General features: G+C 46.4%; 2 protein-coding genes across 2 annotated transcripts in view; one reads left to right on the top strand and one right to left on the bottom strand.

Annotated features, from left to right (window-relative positions):
• Positions 1-16,926, bottom strand: part of LOC111156008 (acyl-CoA synthetase medium chain family member 5) — a 118,057-nt gene that overhangs the window by 86,033 nt on the left and 15,098 nt on the right.
• Positions 818-13,604, top strand: LOC111156007 (uromodulin). The gene is made up of 10 exons (XM_022516535.1): positions 818-1,018; positions 2,396-3,172; positions 3,270-3,377; positions 4,563-4,771; positions 5,716-5,864; positions 7,723-7,968; positions 10,471-10,633; positions 11,236-11,317; positions 12,064-12,105; positions 13,275-13,604. The coding sequence occupies exons 1-10, from the start codon at positions 925-927 to the stop codon at positions 13,334-13,336; spliced, it is 1,932 nt and encodes a 643-aa protein (XP_022372243.1). The 5' UTR covers positions 818-924; the 3' UTR covers positions 13,337-13,604.

A 16,926-nucleotide genomic window follows, 5' to 3' on the forward strand; every position in this document is an offset into this window, starting at 1 on the left:
GATCACAGGGACTTCAAACTGAGCCTGGCACATCCTAGGCACTCAGTTTGTGAAAGCAATGATCCGTATTTCATAGATGAGGAAACGAATTCTTAGCAAACTGTAATCCTTGCCCACTGTTACATTGTTAGTGATTAGTAAAACAGGGATTTAGATGCTGGTGACAGGCTCCAGGTCCCACACATTTAACCACCATCTACTCCCCTGGTTTGCTGCTGTAAAAATGGAGGCAATAGTAATACCTATCTAGGATTATCTAACCAATTTAGTGAAATAATAAGCAACTGCTCTGGAAACACTAAAATCCACTGTGAAGGTTAGTCATATCTCAAGCAACTTTGCAATATATGGGCTGCATGAAGTTGGAGATCTTGCCTGTCCTATTCATGCTTTGCTTGGACTGTAGCTCCATTTGGCACTTGGTAGCTACTCCATAAATGTTTGTTGAATGGATAAATGGATCTGGGCAAGTTGTATGTATCCCAGCAGGGGATCGGGAGTGGGCTGGGAAAACCCAAAGCTGCCTCCAATAAGATGGTGAGTCTGGAACACATGACTCCACCTTGCTGCTTCCTGTTCCAAATGAGACTCAGTTCTTCCAGATGCACTGAGACTGGGAGAGCAGAGGCTAATATGTGGGTGGGAATAAGGGTGGGGTCACAGATGGGAAAACCACCAAAGCTAGGGCCACAACACTGTACACTTTCTGTAGTTCATATAAATGGCATCTTCAGGAGTTGTACAGTACACGACCAAAGCACTCCTCCCAAAACACTGTGGGGAAGTGAGTAAGATCATCCCATCCATCTCTGTTCCACAAGACTCCAGGCATCACAGACAGAGAGGAAATCCCAAGGGGTCAACCTGTCTTTGCCTTTGGGCAGGTTCTCCCCAGACCAGAAGTAACTGTGAAGAGCAGAAAGAATGGGGCAACTTTCCTCCCTGACCTCAGTGTGGACGGTAGTCACGGTAACCTCTTGGTTCATCATAGCTTCATTCATTGACACCTCGGAAGCAAGTAAGTGGGGTGTATGTGTGTGTATGTGTGTGTGTCCAGGGAACAACAGAGGAGGTCTGGCTCCCTCTCCTATACTGTTTAGTATTTGGTTTATTCTAAACCCATTTTTTATACTTTAATGTATATAGGACTCAGATAGGAATTTTGCTAAAATGCAGATTCTGATTCAGTAGGCCCTGTGTAGGGCCTGAGATTCTGCATTTCTGACAAGCTCTCAGGTGAAGCTGATGCTGTGGTCCTTGGATCACACATTGAGAGGCAAGAGTCTAGAACACCACTAAGGTCCCCTAGCACTTTACTGGAAGGGAAAGAACATATTCAACCCCACTGGAGATCTGAACACACCTAAGTGGCTCCCAAACACCTCCCCCTGGATTCTTTTTTTTATTTTAAAGTTTTTATTTATTTATTTGACAGAGAGAGCTCACAAGTAGGCAGAGAGGCAGGCAGAGAGAGAGAGGGAAGCAGGCTCCCCACTGAGCAGAGAGCCCGAAGCGGGGTTCGATCCCAGGACCCTGAGATATTGACCTGAGCTGAAGGCAGAGACTTAACCCACTGACCCACACAGGTGCCCCATCCCCCTGCACTCTTATGAGGTCATTCCACTGGGTCTTGCATTATCCTCATCTAGCTTTCAGCTTCTCCCTGGAGAAGGGAGCTGGGTGTCTCCCTGAGTTGGAGTACTTTGGGGCACAGTAAATGCCATTTCAGTGTCATGGTTAAGAGGTTAAGAGCATATACTCTGTGGTCCTGCTGCCTAGGTTTGTGTCCTGGCTCTGCTCCTTACCAACAAAGCAAGTGGCTTAAACCCTTGGAACCCTAGTTTGCTCATCTTTAAAATCAGGGTAAATACAAAAGGAATCCTACAGGGCCGTTGGGGAGGATTCAAGGAGATAATGAGTGAAAAGCACAATCCCAATGTCTAGCATATAGTAAGTGCTTAATAAATGACAGCTCGTTATCTTCATTGTTTTTTACTGTCATGGAGGACATCACACAAAGTGTGACAGCCGCTTTCAGGGAGAGTAGGGGAAGTCTTCAGAAGGGAGGCAGAGAAGATCTGGGCAAAAGAAATGAAATGTTCAAAGGTGGGGAAGGGGCAACAGGGTTACCTAAATCTCACCAAGTGTCAAGAACTCTGTATTATTCCTCTGAATGTGGAAATGTAGATATTTTGAAAGAAAACACAGTTTGAAGCAATGCTTAACAAAGAAGAATGCACAGTGGAATCATCGGGGGAGTTTTGTTTAGTCATTTTGGAGAGACTCAACCAGGGACCAAGTCTTAAAGAACACGGTACCCTGAGGGATGCAGGAGGACTCTGAGTGACCACTGGCCCCGCTGCCCCACTCTGAAGCTAGGCTCTTCTGTCCACAGGAAGCTGCTCTGAATGTCACAGCAATGCCACCTGCATGGAGGACGGGACTGTCACAACATGCTCCTGCCAGGTGGGTTTCACTGGCGACGGCCTTCTGTGCACAGACCTGGATGAATGTGTCATTCCTGGGGCCCACAACTGCTCCAAGGGCAGCAGCTGCGTGAACACACTGGGCTCCTACTTGTGCACCTGTGCTGCAGGTTTCCAACTGACACCTGGGCTGGGGTGCACCGATGTGGATGAGTGCGCCCAGCCGGGGCTCAGCCACTGCCACCCCCTAGCCACCTGCATCAATACCAAGGGCAATTACTCATGTGTCTGTCCTGCAGGCTACCTGGGGGACGGGCAGCACTGCGAGTGCTCCCCGGGCTCCTGTGGGCCGGGACTGGACTGTGTGCCCGAGGGTGACACACTGGTGTGCGTGGACCCATGCCAGGAGCACCACGTCCTAGATGAGTATTGGCGCAGCACAGAGTACGGGGCGGGTTACACCTGTGACCTGGGCCTGAGCGGCTGGTACCGCTTCATGGGGCCGGGTGGTGTGCGCCTGGCAGAAACCTGCGTGCCGGTCCTGCACTGCAACACGGCCGCGACCATGTGGCTCAACGGCACGCACCCGTCCAGTGATGAGGGCATAGTGAACCGCAAAGCCTGTGCGCACTGGAGTGGTCACTGCTGCCTGTGGGACGCTCCTGTCCAAGTAAAGGCCTGTGCTGGTGGCTACTATGTCTACAACCTGACCGCGCCCCCCGAGTGCTATCTGGCCTATTGCACAGGTGAGTGGGCGCCCCGTCCCCCCACTCCAGACCTGGGTGGGCACCACAAGAGACCAGGGAGCATCCCTGTTGACCGTCTTTGTCTATGATCCCGTAGACCCCAGCTCCGTGATGGGGACATGTGAGGAGTGCAGTGCAGAGGAGGACTGCAAATCGGATGATGGCACATGGAGCTGCCAGTGCAAACAGGACTTCAACATCACTGGTGAGGCCAGTGGGAGGAGGGCACCGTATTGAAAATGTCAGCAACCGGGGGAGGGACATATTCCTATATGTGAGTTGGGGACATGTGAAGATGATGCAGGGCTGCATATTATCCTATCCAAGTAAAAAGTGGGTCCAGTTATATCTGTTAAAACCAGGAGACCCCAAAGCTCCCAGAGCTTCAGGGACCTCCTTACCCCCAGCTTCTTCCTGAGGCTCCCACACTACAGCACAGGTGGCTGCCACTTGTTGGCCTAAGGCTGCCCAAGCCCTATTTCTACAGCTCAAGAACACAGGACTGGTGACCAGCCTGCAGTTTCAAGGGCTGGGCCCTCCACTGATCAGCAGAGGATCTTGAGCAGGGCTCTGTGGGTCTCCAAGCCTCAGTTTCCCCGTACATACAATGATTGAAGCAGGCTAGTATCTCCCAAACTTCAGTCATGATTTTAGTCACATCCAAGTACTAATTTTACAATTTTGTTTTTTCCAAGTACTACTTAGACTGTGATTTTTATTATTAACTTGTTCTTCTTTAAACTGGTTAAATCCTTCTTTTAAATAAACGGGACATTTATGGTCACTGCTGTGTCTGTGGCAAGTAACACTTACCTTAGATAGAAGGTAACAGTAAAAATGAATACAATGAGAGAAAATTATTAAATCCCAGCAGCTGTGTAATACTTCAATTTTTAAAAAGTTAAAAAAAAAATCCAGCTGGATGTCATTGTGTGCCCCAAACACCGAGCCTGATGTCTGCACTCTGTTGTTTTAAAAGGGAAATTAGCAGTGTATAGCATTAAAAACATTAGTAGCTAGTGTGGATTATACAAAAAGGATGGAAAGATATTGAGATTAATGTGTTTGTTGTTTTGTTTAATTTTACTGAGACTCAGTGTATTTAATGTTGGGGGGTGAACGACCAGAATATTGTTTTTTGTACACAGTCCCATACTTAGGGTAATATGGAGCTGATAGTTGGCCAATTGAATCCATCCAGTGATGCTTGGAATCCAATCTTTTGTCTCCGTCCCTCTGAGAAAGGAGACCACAGCAATATGAGACGGGGGCTAGTCTGAGTGCCCCCAGCTGACGGCCAGCCCGACCAGCTGGGCCTGGGCCCCAGGGATGTGCTGGACCCTCTATTGTGGTTCCAAGTTTCCAATCCTGCTTTCCCTGCCCATTTCAGATCTCTCCCTCTTGGAGCGCAGGCTGGAGTGTGGAGCCAATGACATCAAGGTGTCCCTGAGCAAGTGCCAGCTGAAGAGCCTGGGCTTTGAGCAGGTTTTCATGTCCCTGAGTGACAGCCAGTGCTCAGGCTTCAGTGAGAGGAGTGACCGGGACTGGATAACTGTGGTGACCCCAGCCAGGGATGGACCCTGTGGGACAGTGATGATGGTATGTCCTGGCCAACATGGGACAGAGTTAGAGCATTGCCTGGTTCAAGCCCCAGGTTTACCATTTCCTAGTCATATGAGCCCAGTTGTGCCTCAGTTTCCTCAACTATAAAATGGAATAATGATACTAGTACTTACTTCACAGGGTTAAGAGAATTAAAGGAGTTAAGGTGTGTGAAATGATTAGGACAGTGATTGGCACAGTGTAAGTGCTTAATAAATTTAAGTTTCAATAAAGAGAATGATCCATGATGATAGTTCCCCATTTTACAGATGGGAACAGCAGGGCCTAGACTGGGCAGTGCGTCTTCTCAGCCAGCAGGTATCAGCACTGGGCTCAGAAGCAGGTCTGTCTGTCATGAATTGTCCTTGAAGGCAAGGTCTGCATCACTAGTGTTCAGAGAACTAGGACCTCTCCTCCAGAAACCTCCTCAAAAGGGACCTGGAGCTCCATGTTTGAGTGGAACACTGCTTCTCCAATTCCCTCATCCCCCAGAAAGAAAAGGAAAGAAGACAAAAAAAAAGGAAGAAAGCAATTGTTATTTGCTTAGCACAGTGTCTGAAATTCTAGCATTAATAATGAGTCTGGACGTGGTTTTAAGTCATTTTAGTGTTTGAGAGGAGACATGATCTAATTTGAAGAGCCCAGACTTATTAGATTCCACATACTGTGAACAAGTTACTCAAGAGTTACTGTTTGTGAACCCCCATCTCCTCATCATGAGGCAGGAAGATAGCTGCCCTCCTCTTAGAGTCATGAAGGAACTAATGCAGTCATGCAGGAGGAATGTTTAGCTCAGGGCCTAGTTCATATATGGCTGCTGTCCCAACTTTTGATTATAACAGCTGGGAGGGCAACTCACAGGTGGCCAGAGAAACCGCTTTGGTTTTGAGTCCTACTCAGATTCTCATGCCCTTCTCTCCCACTCCCACCCCCCAATACAGAGGAACGAAACCCATGCCACATACAGCAACACCCTCTACCTGGCAGATGACATCATCATTCGTGACCACAACATCAAAGTCAACTTTGCATGTTCCTACCCCCTGGACATGAAAGTCAGCTTGAAGACCTCCCTGCAGCCAATGGTCAGGTATGGCCAGAGAGGGTCCCCAGTGCCCCTGGCCATCTCTACCCCCACGACCACTTAACCACCAGTTCCTCAGCTTCCCTGTTAACTGCCAGCCATAAGTTGCTGGGTGGGGGGACTGGGAGGCAGTATTTCCAATGGAGGAGCCCAGTGTGGAAGGAAGGACCCCAGAATCAAATCCAGGCTCTGTCACATACTAACCAGATGTGTTTTTTTCCAGCTCTGGAAATTGATAGCCCCACTCTGGCTGTCCATCTTCTCACCTGTGAAATGGACCTAAAAATACTCGTACTGCCTTTCTTAGAAGCACAACAGTGCTTGGCATATGTGAATTAACTATGAGGGTCTCTGGCTTATCAGAGGGGCAGAGTGGTTGGATCAGATGGAAGGAGGGAGGACTCTATGTCCAGACCTGCTATCTATATGAGAAATAATTCATATGCCACGTTTGAACCTTAGTTTCCTTTCTTCTCTATAAATAGGAATTTGATTAAAGAAGGGTTTATAAATTATGCCTCTTAGAGTCTGAGGGTCTTTAAGGAAGTATGTATGGGGATGCCTGCACAGTGATCCAAAGAAGTTCCATCCATATTGGGTACCAATGAGATTTATTTTAAAAAAAAATAAAAGGATCCTGTTGCTAAATAATATTGAAAATCTCTGAATAGGGAGAATCACAGGCCAATGATGCTAATGTTGGAAAAATTATAGTTGTAACTATAACAAGCATTTATCAAGAGCTCATTATATATCAGACATTGTGTTAAGTGCTCTATAGGAAACATCTCACTGAAATCTTAAAGTACCTTAAGAGGTGTAAGTATTTACTACTATTATTATTATTACTCCCATTATACAGATGTAGAAATAGAGGTTCAGAGAAGACTGAGTAACCTGTCCAAAGTTAAGAGTCTAATAAGTGGCAGAGCTGGAATTCAAACCCAGGCCATCATGCTTAGAGCCCCCACTCTACCATGACCTTCATTATGAAACTCATCCATGACTTCATGTTCTTTGGGCCAACCAGACTTGGGGAAAGAAGGCTGCTTATTGTCTGCCTGTGGGTGGGGCATCATCTGGCCAAGCAATGCCCTGGAGCAATGTGGCCAGGTCTCAGGCCTGAGAGACTTCAGGGAGCAACATACCTATATGGAGATGTCTTTTGATTTGAGCTGGAAATCTTGCCCTAGTCCAAATCTGAGTCCAAACCAATAACCAAGTTCTCACCTGCAAAATGGACTTCTGTATTACTGAGCTTTTATCATGTGCCTTATTTCCTAGTGAATCAGTCTTAGTGTCCTTTTTTGGCTCATCCTGTGAAGTCTCATCAGTGTAGCTGTTTTCAATGTGGTTAAAAACAACCCATTTACAAAACCCCCACCTTCTGCTATAGGTAGAGCCAGAACTCTGACCTAGGCAGTAGGACTCATAGCCATCCCTTTTAACTGTTCCAGGGTGAGACCAAAGAAGGAATGTAGGTGACTCCCTTGAGAATTTCTTTACTGGACTCCTTGAAGGCAAGGGCCAACCAAGGGGTGTGGTGTGTGGACATGTTACAAAAAATGTGGTCTATGGATCAGCAGCATCAGCATCACACGGGAACTTGTTAAAGATGCAGAATCTTGAGCTCTATTTGAACCTACCAAACCAGAACCTGCATTTCAACAAGATCCCGAGGTGACCCACCATGTCTGCTCATCACAGTGGGCAGCCATTGCAGCGGTTGGTGGGTTCTAGTCCTCCTGCTAGATAAACACACACAGAGCTGCCAGGGACCGCCTGGGACCACAGAACAGAAAGGGTGGCCCATCTGTTGCTGTTCTCAGCTCTGGTTTTCTCACCAGCCCCTCTCCCCTGGCAGCGTTCTGAACATCAGCGTGGGTGGGACAGGCATGTTCACCGTGCGGATGGCACTCTTCCAGAGCCCCACCTACACACAGCCCTACCAAGGCTCGTCTGTGACCCTGGCCACAGAGGCCTTTCTCTACGTGGGCACCGTGCTGGATGGGGGTGACCTGTCCCGGTTTGCACTGCTGATGACCAACTGCTATGCCACACCCAGCGGCAACGCCACGGACCCCTTGAAATACTTCATCATCCAGGATAGGTAAGGCCCATGGGTGGAATTCTGGGGCAGAAGGGGGCAGCCTTTGGATTTGGATTTGGGAGAAAGTACATCTTCATATTCATTCACCTCTAGCTGAAATATGGCATCACCAGCCATTATGAACACAGGCAACAAACCATAGAAGTATTAGCAGGACACGTGAAAATATTTATACATGTCAGTACTTTTTAGTTACTAGAGTATTAGACTTTCTACTAGAAATTATTTAATGTATTATCAAATATATATCTTTGTAAATATATGTATTTATATAGAATAGATTATATAAATATATAATGCATATATCAAATGCTCTAATATCTTGAGAACTATGCTTCAGCTGAATTGGTTTCCTTTATAATCTTAGGTACATTACTTTATGAATTTAAAACATTATTTTTGAAGAGGGAGGCACAGGCTTCACCAGAAGGCTGCAGGTGTCCAGGGCTCAAGAAAAGATTAAGAAACCTGACTGGAAGGTGCACCCACCCAGGGTAGGGGGCAAGCTGGCACTTGGCTGGGAGGACTGAGCTAGAGACACAGGGCCAGTTGTAAAAGGGAGGACACAGGTGTGCTACTTTTCACTCCAGCAGCACTGGAGAACCGTGGACCACACTGAGAGGAAGTAATTCACATTATCATTCAAATCAGAATAGAAATCTTTTGAAAGCTTACTGTGTGCCTGGGTCTGTGGACAGCACAGTGAATAGAAAGGACAAAACTCTCTGCCCTCATACGGCTGATATTCTAATATCAGCAATAATAAACAAGAAGAAATGTGTAGCATGTCAGTGGTAAGGGCGCTATAGGAAAAACCCAAGGCAGGGAAAGGGAAGGGGCATATGCTATATAATAGCATAGTCAGAAACAGCATCCCCAAAAGGCAGTGACCTATTCCTGTTTCGGTTCTTAGAATCTGCCTGGTTACATCAAGGGAAAAGTATCAGTTGGTGCTCCTTTGACATATATATCTGTTATTGCTAATCCCCTCTGCAACAGAAAGAAGTCTACTTTAGGGCCTTCCGCTGTGACAGGAAATAACTAAAATTTAATAGCACTGTTTTACTTTGTATTTATCCATAAATGGTCATGTTGTGCTTATGGCAAGTGATGCTGGTTTGCTATTTGTGGTTAGGATCTAAAGATTCTTCTAAAAAATAGATGTATTCTCCAATAAAAATGTAAATATATTTAATGCACAAAGCAAGTAAATGATAATAATACAGATGCTGGGAAACAAAGAAAAATATACACAAAGGTGGTTTCTAGGTAAGACCAAGAAAGCAAATTTGGAAAGGGGCATTGATGGAGATTAGAGCATCATGGAGATTTGGGTCCACATCTTGGCTTTGCTATTTCTTAGTATGGAGACACAATTCATCTCATCTCTCCAAATATTCATGTCCTCATATGTGAAATGGGCATAAATACCTACTGTGCAGGGATTGGTAAACTTTTTTTTTTTTTTTTTTACCTGAGTAAAAACACTGAGTATGTTCATCGTGGGACACTTAGAAAGTTTTGAAAAGGAAGCAGGAAGAAGGCCTGGGTGTGCCTGTGTTTTTGTCTGGGTGTGGGAGCTGGGTTAGGAAGCACTAGTCCAGGAAGAGTGGCAAACATCTCAGGACATGTAAGGAAGAGGCGACTGGGGAGACAGCGAGGGGCAGGAGGGGAAACTTGGATGCCCTGCTTAGGTTGCGTGCATGGAGCCTTCAGGGGGTGGGTCCCCTGAACCTCAGGGCTTTCGTTGTGCCAAGTGGAGTCTGCATTTTTACAAAAAGATCTGAATGGCTTGCACAAAGCAGGGAGTTCCCTTCTCAGTTCTTCCTCTGTGTAGTGAGCACTCAGCCCCTCTCCTAAATCAATTTTGAGCAAATCATGTAAAATAGCAGAGAAAATGCCCAGTTTGCCTGCCCTTGTATCCTGATCCAGCCCAGCACACACATGATCTCTGCATGTGCAATTTTGAGTTTTGGTGCAACTGTGTTGATTGTGCAATTGTACAGATAGGCATACGTGCATAAACACACATAAACACATACACACACTCTGCCTTTTGGTCACTGCCCCTCAGGACTTATAAGTGCCACTGTTATCATTAGAACTGGGCACACAGGAGATAGCCAACAAATGGTAGGTAATGATCCTGAATCTCATTTCTTGGGAAATCAGAGGTGCTGACTTTATAGCATAGTTTCAACCCTGTGCTGATGACATTTTATTTCAGCATTATATATACACATTATAGATAAATAGCATCTACTATGTGTCATATACTGCAGTATGCTCTTGGAAAGGTTAACTCATTTAATCTTCCCAGCTATCTTATGATATGGGTTACAAATAGTATTTCCTGTGTACAGATGGGGAAAGTGGGGCACAGAGAGATTAAGTTGCTCAAGGACACATAGCTAATAGGTGGTGGAGTGAGATTTGAACCCAGGAAGTTTGGCCCCAGAGTGCTTGCTTAACTAACCACGTTATATGACTTAACCCTCCCAGATGTCCACGCACTAAGGACTCAACCATCCAAGTGGTGGAGAATGGGGAGTCCTCTCAGGGCCGATTTTCTGTCCAGATGTTCCGTTTTGCTGGGAACTACGACCTGGTCTACCTGCACTGTGAAGTGTATCTCTGTGACACCTTTACTGAAAAATGCAAACCTGTGAGTTGACTTTCCTCACTCAGGCTGCCTGCCATGATCTCCCCCTCACCTGTCTTCCATAACCAAAGACATTTGGCCACAAGGTCTAAAAGAAAACAAACATTACTGTTGTGTTTCTCTTTTAGTCCAGGAACAGAATGTGCAGTAAGATGGGGTGGGCAGAGCCAGGTAGGAGACCTAAGCCATTGGGAAATCAGGCGGAATCAGCACAGTGCGACAGGCTGGTAAATGCTCTGGACTGTCTGCAAGCCTGTGTTCTCATAATAGAAGGTGACAGTTTAAAGTACCAGGTGCACCTTATCTGTGTTAAATTTCTAATTCTTGGCAGTAACTAAAGGGGAGACATTTTATTAGTTCCCTTTTTTATATGAGGAGAGCAGTTCAGAGAACTTAAGTGACTTTCCTAAGATCAAACACCTAATGAATGGCAGAGGTGGGGCATGAGCCCAGGTATACAGATCTCCTGACAACTCCCTCGACCAACCTCAAGCCCCAGCCTGATGCAGGAGGAGACCCCTGTAAGGAGTGCAGCCCACTCCCCATGGTAGGACCACATTCAGTCTCCCTCATGGAAGGGATTCTTTGTTACCCTCTTCCTGCAGACCTGCTCCAGGACCAGATTCCGCGGTGGGGGCATCATAGACCAAACCCACGTCCTGAACCTGGGTCCCATCACACGGAAAAGTAAGAGAGCCACTCCCTCCCCCAGGTTTCTGGTGGGAAATATTCTCTGGAGATGAGAAGGGATGACAGAACCAGGCACATGGATCTTACTGGGTTCTGAAGAACCAGAGCAAGTAGATTCTATGGGGGCAAAGTGGACTACAAGCTGCCTGCCTTTTACCAGTTCCTAGTCATTCATTCATTCTATTGCACAAATTTGTTCTTGTACCTCCTGTATACTAGGTCCTGTGCTAGCAGGTGGGAATCTTGTGGTGAGCAAAAACAGATACAGACCTCATTCACATGTAGCTTATAGACCAGTGGAGCAGTCATTATTCAGACGGAGGAAGGATTAACCAAGAGGGGTCAGGGAAAGTGGGTGAGGAAAAGAGAACCCCAGACAGAGGGTACAGCATAGGCAAAGGGCCCGTGGAGGCAGAGGTGAGGGGGTGGGTAACCCAGCCTGCTAGAGGAACTGAGAAAAGGCCAGGCAGGCTGTAAAGAGGAAGAGGTTGGTATGGGATGAGCGGCTGCAGGTGGGCCCAGACCATGAGGGAATTTATCATTGTTGCTAAGATTTGGGGCCTTTCTCCTAAAAGTAGTGGGGAACTCCTGAAATGTCCAAGACAGAGAAGTGACATGATCTGATCCAGATTCAGAAAGACCACTCTAGCTGCCAACAGAAGAGCAAACTGAAGGGATATCTCTCAGGCTTCTTGCCATCTGCACGCTTTCTCCTTGCACTGATCCTTTCTTTCCCTTTACAGATGTCCAGGCAGTAGTCTCAACGGCTGCTTCTGGCAGCCTGGGTAAGTTCAGATCCTCATTTCAGGAGGACCTGCATTAGAACCTTCCTCAGGGGCTTTTATATGTGGGCCCAGGATGTGCTGGAGTGCCTGGCCTGCTTGGCCTGAGGTCTAAAGAGATGACTGCATCTGTAGAAATGCCTGGTCCTGGGGCCGTACATATAGGCACATATACCTGTGCTGTCCCACAGTAGTGCATATGTGCACACAGACAGGCGTACAAAGACAGGTGTGCACAGACAGGCACACCAGAATGTACATCACGCAGACATGTCTGTGCGCACACACACACACACACATGCACCATGTCACATGCATATGTTCATATCTGCACACACAGAGGCATAGACAGCTGGAGTTGCGTGCATGCATATTTGCAAAGGCAGACATACACATACTTCTACAAACTTATACCCAATAGACAGCACACACTAGAGCTGTACCTTGGGCACTTCCTGAAGCTTTGTGACTCATCTCTAACACCTTTTTTAGGATTCACTCAATAGGTGACAAATAGGTGTTGAGTGCTACTACATGCGAAGGACCATGCTTAGTTCCGGGATGAACACACTAGACAAACAAGAAGCTCTGTTTCTCTGCCTCTCTGACCACAAAAGCCAGGGAGAGCTGGCACTTTATGGCCTTTGATTTTCACAGACACTGACTTGTCTGAAAATCTGGATGAAAAGTGAATTCATGTAAGAGTTGCCCTTCTTGGCTCCTGGCATCTACATCTGAAGGAGTTGTTACACCAACCTAGTGTTTTACCTGAGCTAGGCCAACCCTTCAGCAGTGAGCTTGGAGTTGAAGATTCAAGATGTTCTTAAGAGGCTCATCCTCTGTGAATATCCCAAAGTCCAAGGATGGTTGAGTAGGTTGGGCACTGCACATGAGTGTCCTTTTGAGGGGCTACCAATCCTAGTGTCAGAGGAAAGGCTGTTTTCTTCAATCTGGTCCACTTGGGAGGGCACTTTTTTTTCTTTTTCTACCCCGAGTAGAACCTTTTTCTAATTGGTTTTCAGGGCAGATAAAGAAAAGGTTGCCTTTTCTAACTGATCAGCCCAGAGAGGGTGTCCTTTCCTAATTGGTCAGTCTAAAGGTGGCATCTTACGTTAGTTTTGTACAAAGGTACATCAGTGCTACCAGCAGCCCTGTAATTGTTTTCTTTGCAGGGTTCCTGAAGGTCTGGCTGCCTCTGCTTCTGTGGGCCACCTTGACCCTGATGTCTCAGTGACTGGCAGCTGGAAACCCTGTGCTCTGTGGCTTCATTTCCTGCTGGCTGGGGATGATGCAGCTTAGTGCTCCAGCCACAGAAAAGGGAGCTCACACTTCAGTCAATCTTGCTCCTCTTCCCCCCCCCACCCCACCCACTTTAATCTTCACTGTTGCAAAATATTCTCTATTTTCAAATTCTGCCTTCTCTCAAAATGGGACTTGTGACGTGTCCGCACATAAGGTCCCATGTCTCTTTGAAGAGTATGGCAAAATAATAATAATTTTAAAAGCTCAGTCTTTGAAGTCATTCATTCATTCAACAAGGATTTATTGAGCACCGTGTATATGTAAGAACTAATCAGAGAGCTGAGGACCCTGGGGTGAAAAAAACCAGACTGCATCCCTGCACTCATGGTGCTCACACCCTGGTTGGAGAGACTGGCTTCAACTGGTTCTGCTGTACAACCTCAGATAAAAAAAACAATGTCTCTGAGCTTCGTCCATCCATTCTTTCATTCATTTTTCCATGCATCCATTTACTCAGAAATATTTGCTGAGCACCTCCTATGTGCCAGCCCTGTCCTAGCTGCTGGGGATACAGCAGGGAATGAGCCACACACCATCCCTCCCCTCCTGGAGCATACAGTCTGGCAGGAAAAGGAGAACTTGAATGGTGATTACAAGTGTGGCAGGCATGGGAGAAATGGCAGAAATGGAAAGCGTAACTAGGGGCTGCTGCCACTGTATAATAGGGATAAAAATGATGCTTTCACAGGGTCCATTCAGCTTTGCAGAAACATTTAGGTGAGCATCCAGTATGTTCTAGGTGCTCACCTAAGGTACTGGGGAGACAGGAGTAAGTAAGAGAGACACAGTCCCTATCTTCAGAAGTCTCAGAGTATTTAGAGGTGATGTATGACCTGTCCCAGGGACTTCCTCCCTCCATTGCACTTGTCCCTCTCCATCCAGAAGATGTAGGCCTGCGTGCACAGCCACAACAGCAGTAGCAGTGGAAAGCAGACCCACGACCTCTACTGGGCAGGGTTGCTTCGTAAGAGGGGACTTCAGGAGGCTCACTGAAGGCACAATCAAAAACTAAGAGGCTACTGGGCCCAGGAGACCCAGATATTCCAAGGGCTCTGGACTTCTTTGTCAAGGTCAGTGGAAGCCAATGCTGATGGGAAATGTCTGCCCTGACACCAGCTGCTTTCTGGGACTCCAGCTGTGGCTTTCCAGGACAGACCAAGGTCCTGTTGTGTTAATAGAGCCTTCTGATCTCAGGGAAAACCACATGTGTGTATCAGCAAACAGGGGCTATGAGGATATGTATATTAAGTTACAGGACCTCACAGGGAGACACACAGACATGCACTGAATCCCTAAACCTGCTGCCTTTACAGAAGAGCTTTATGGAGAACTTCAATGCTGAGCCCAGCCCTGTCTATGGTTAGTAGAGCCTGGCTGGATTGTGTGCAGATTCACTTTGACCCAGGTACAACAGAACATGAGGAAAAATAAAAACAGGGGCCAAATGCAAGAAACAGGGAAAAGAAAACACATCAAAATTAATCCCTTTGTCCCTCTATTCCTTTCCTTTTTTCTTTTCTTTCCCTTCCTTTCCTTTCTTTTCCCTTCCTTTTCCTTTCTTTACTTTCTTGTTTTTTTTTTTCTTTTTATCACTTAAGTATTCAGCTCAATATTCAATAGATATTTTAAACATAAATTCAATGCTGGGCACTTTTATAGGCACCACAGAAACACCAAGTAATCAAAACAGAGACCTTACTGATAAAGAGCTCATGTTTAAAAAGGGGGAATACATTTAAACAATAATTATGTGAAATGTCAGGTGGAGACAAGCACTTTGGGGAAAAAAACAATGAAGAGAATAGAGCTATTGGGGGGTGCTATTTTATATAGGATGCTCAGGGAAAGTCTCTCTGATAAGCAGAAGCTGAGAGAAGTAAGGGAACGAACCAGGGGGATATCTAAGAAGAACATTACAGGCAAGTGCAAAGGCCCTGAGGGAGGATTTTGTGTCTTCCCAGCAAGGTTTCACTAAGACTTGGATAGCCATAAATTTTGAGGCATTACTCACGGGAGAGGCTTTGAAGCATACATGTTATTTTTTTCCCCCATTTGTTTACTCAACGAGTACTTACTAGGTGCTGGTTAGAAGTGCAGACAGGATCCCTGTCCACAAAGATCTTACAGCCTTCAGAGGGAGACAGATCAATTAGTAGGTAATTGAGTGGGACTGGAATCATCCCAGTGAGGCACAGGAGCAGAGAAAAGATGCACCAGCAAGCGTGTAGTGTTCAGGAGTCTTCCTGGTGGTGGACCTAGGAATATGTTATCCTAGGAGAGGTGGACCTAAATATATGGTAGGAGGCCAGGCACAGTATGATCTAGAGAGAGGGAAGAGCACATGTAAAGGTCAGGAGGTGGGAAAGAGTTCAGAGAGCCACAGATTGGAAGGAGTATAGAATGTGTTGGGGAGAAGCTGTAGGTGAGGTTAGGAGTGCGGCCAGGGGTCAAATCCCTGGAAGCATGAAGTGACGGGAGTGGGGGATAATGCCAAGAGGTGACGCTATGGCATCTGGCTGCAGGAGAGGTAACAGAATCAAAGGGGGGCAAAGAATGAAAGCAAGGAGACTCACTAGGCTCCTGTTAAAATCACCCTCATAAGATAACAGTGGCCTGAATTAGGGTTGGTGAAATAAGGCTAAAGAAGGAAAGACAGATTCAAGAAATCCTTGAAAACTGACAAGTTGTGGTAATTACTAGAAATGTGACTGAGGGAGAAAGGAGGGAGGTAGGTTTCCAGTTTGGGTGACCAGGTGCATAGCAGTGCCATGGATTAAGAAAGACAATGCAGTGAAAAGGGGAAGATTTGGAGAATGGATGACTTCAGATTTGAGACTGCTGAGTTGAAAGTACCTCAAGCATCTCGGCCTAAGGAGAGATGGTTCGGCAGGCAGCTGGGTTAATGGATCAGATGTTCAAGGGATTGGTCAGGGATGGAGATACAGATTTGAAACTCACTAGCCTGTAAAAGGTACTAGAAACCAGGAGATAACTTGACACTGTCCAGTGAGAGTATATGGAGTGACAAGAAAAATGTGATCTACTGGCATTCTCAAGGATACATGAAGGAAAAGGACAATGACAGACAAAGAGCAACAAAGTCAAGAAAACAGTGGCACAGGGGAGCCAGGGAGATGCAGAGTGTCTGGAAGAAGCAGCAAAAAAGGTACTGACAAGGGGCCAGAAAAAATGCTTGAAGACTTGGCCTTAGCAGGGCAGCTCAAGCCACATGGTTCAGACTGGAATGGAAGAGTTGGAGGAGGGAAGGTGGAAGTGATGGTTTTGTGGGCCCAGATGAATTATGGAATCCAACATTTGTGGTGGTTATAAGTTCCACATTTAGGGATTTTTTTCTCCAAATGTACTAGGAGTAGGGAAGGTGGCTTGTAGCATTTTATTTTGTTCAGGTTGGGGTTTTGCTGGAAGGTGTTACCAATGCCAAGACTCCTGTGCTCCCTGTCTTCAGTAGCCTTGGCTCCTTGAGGAGTCTCAGAGAAACACAGGACAGGCAGTGACCACTTG

This window comes from Enhydra lutris, unplaced genomic scaffold (assembly GCF_002288905.1).
Source record: "Enhydra lutris kenyoni isolate GAN:26980312 unplaced genomic scaffold, ASM228890v2 scaffoldscaffold45, whole genome shotgun sequence".
NCBI lineage: Eukaryota > Metazoa > Chordata > Mammalia > Carnivora > Mustelidae > Enhydra > Enhydra lutris.

Coding starts and splice junctions, on each gene's coding strand:
- LOC111156007 (XM_022516535.1), top strand. CDS start 925: ATGGGGCAACTTTCCTCCCTGACCTCAGTGTGGACGGTAGTCACGGTA. Junction 1,019..2,395: donor CATTGACACCTCGGAAGCAA/GTAAGTGGGGTG, acceptor TTCTGTCCACAG/GAAGCTGCTCTGAATGTCAC. Junction 12,106..13,274: donor GGCTGCTTCTGGCAGCCTGG/GTAAGTTCAGAT, acceptor TTTTCTTTGCAG/GGTTCCTGAAGGTCTGGCTG.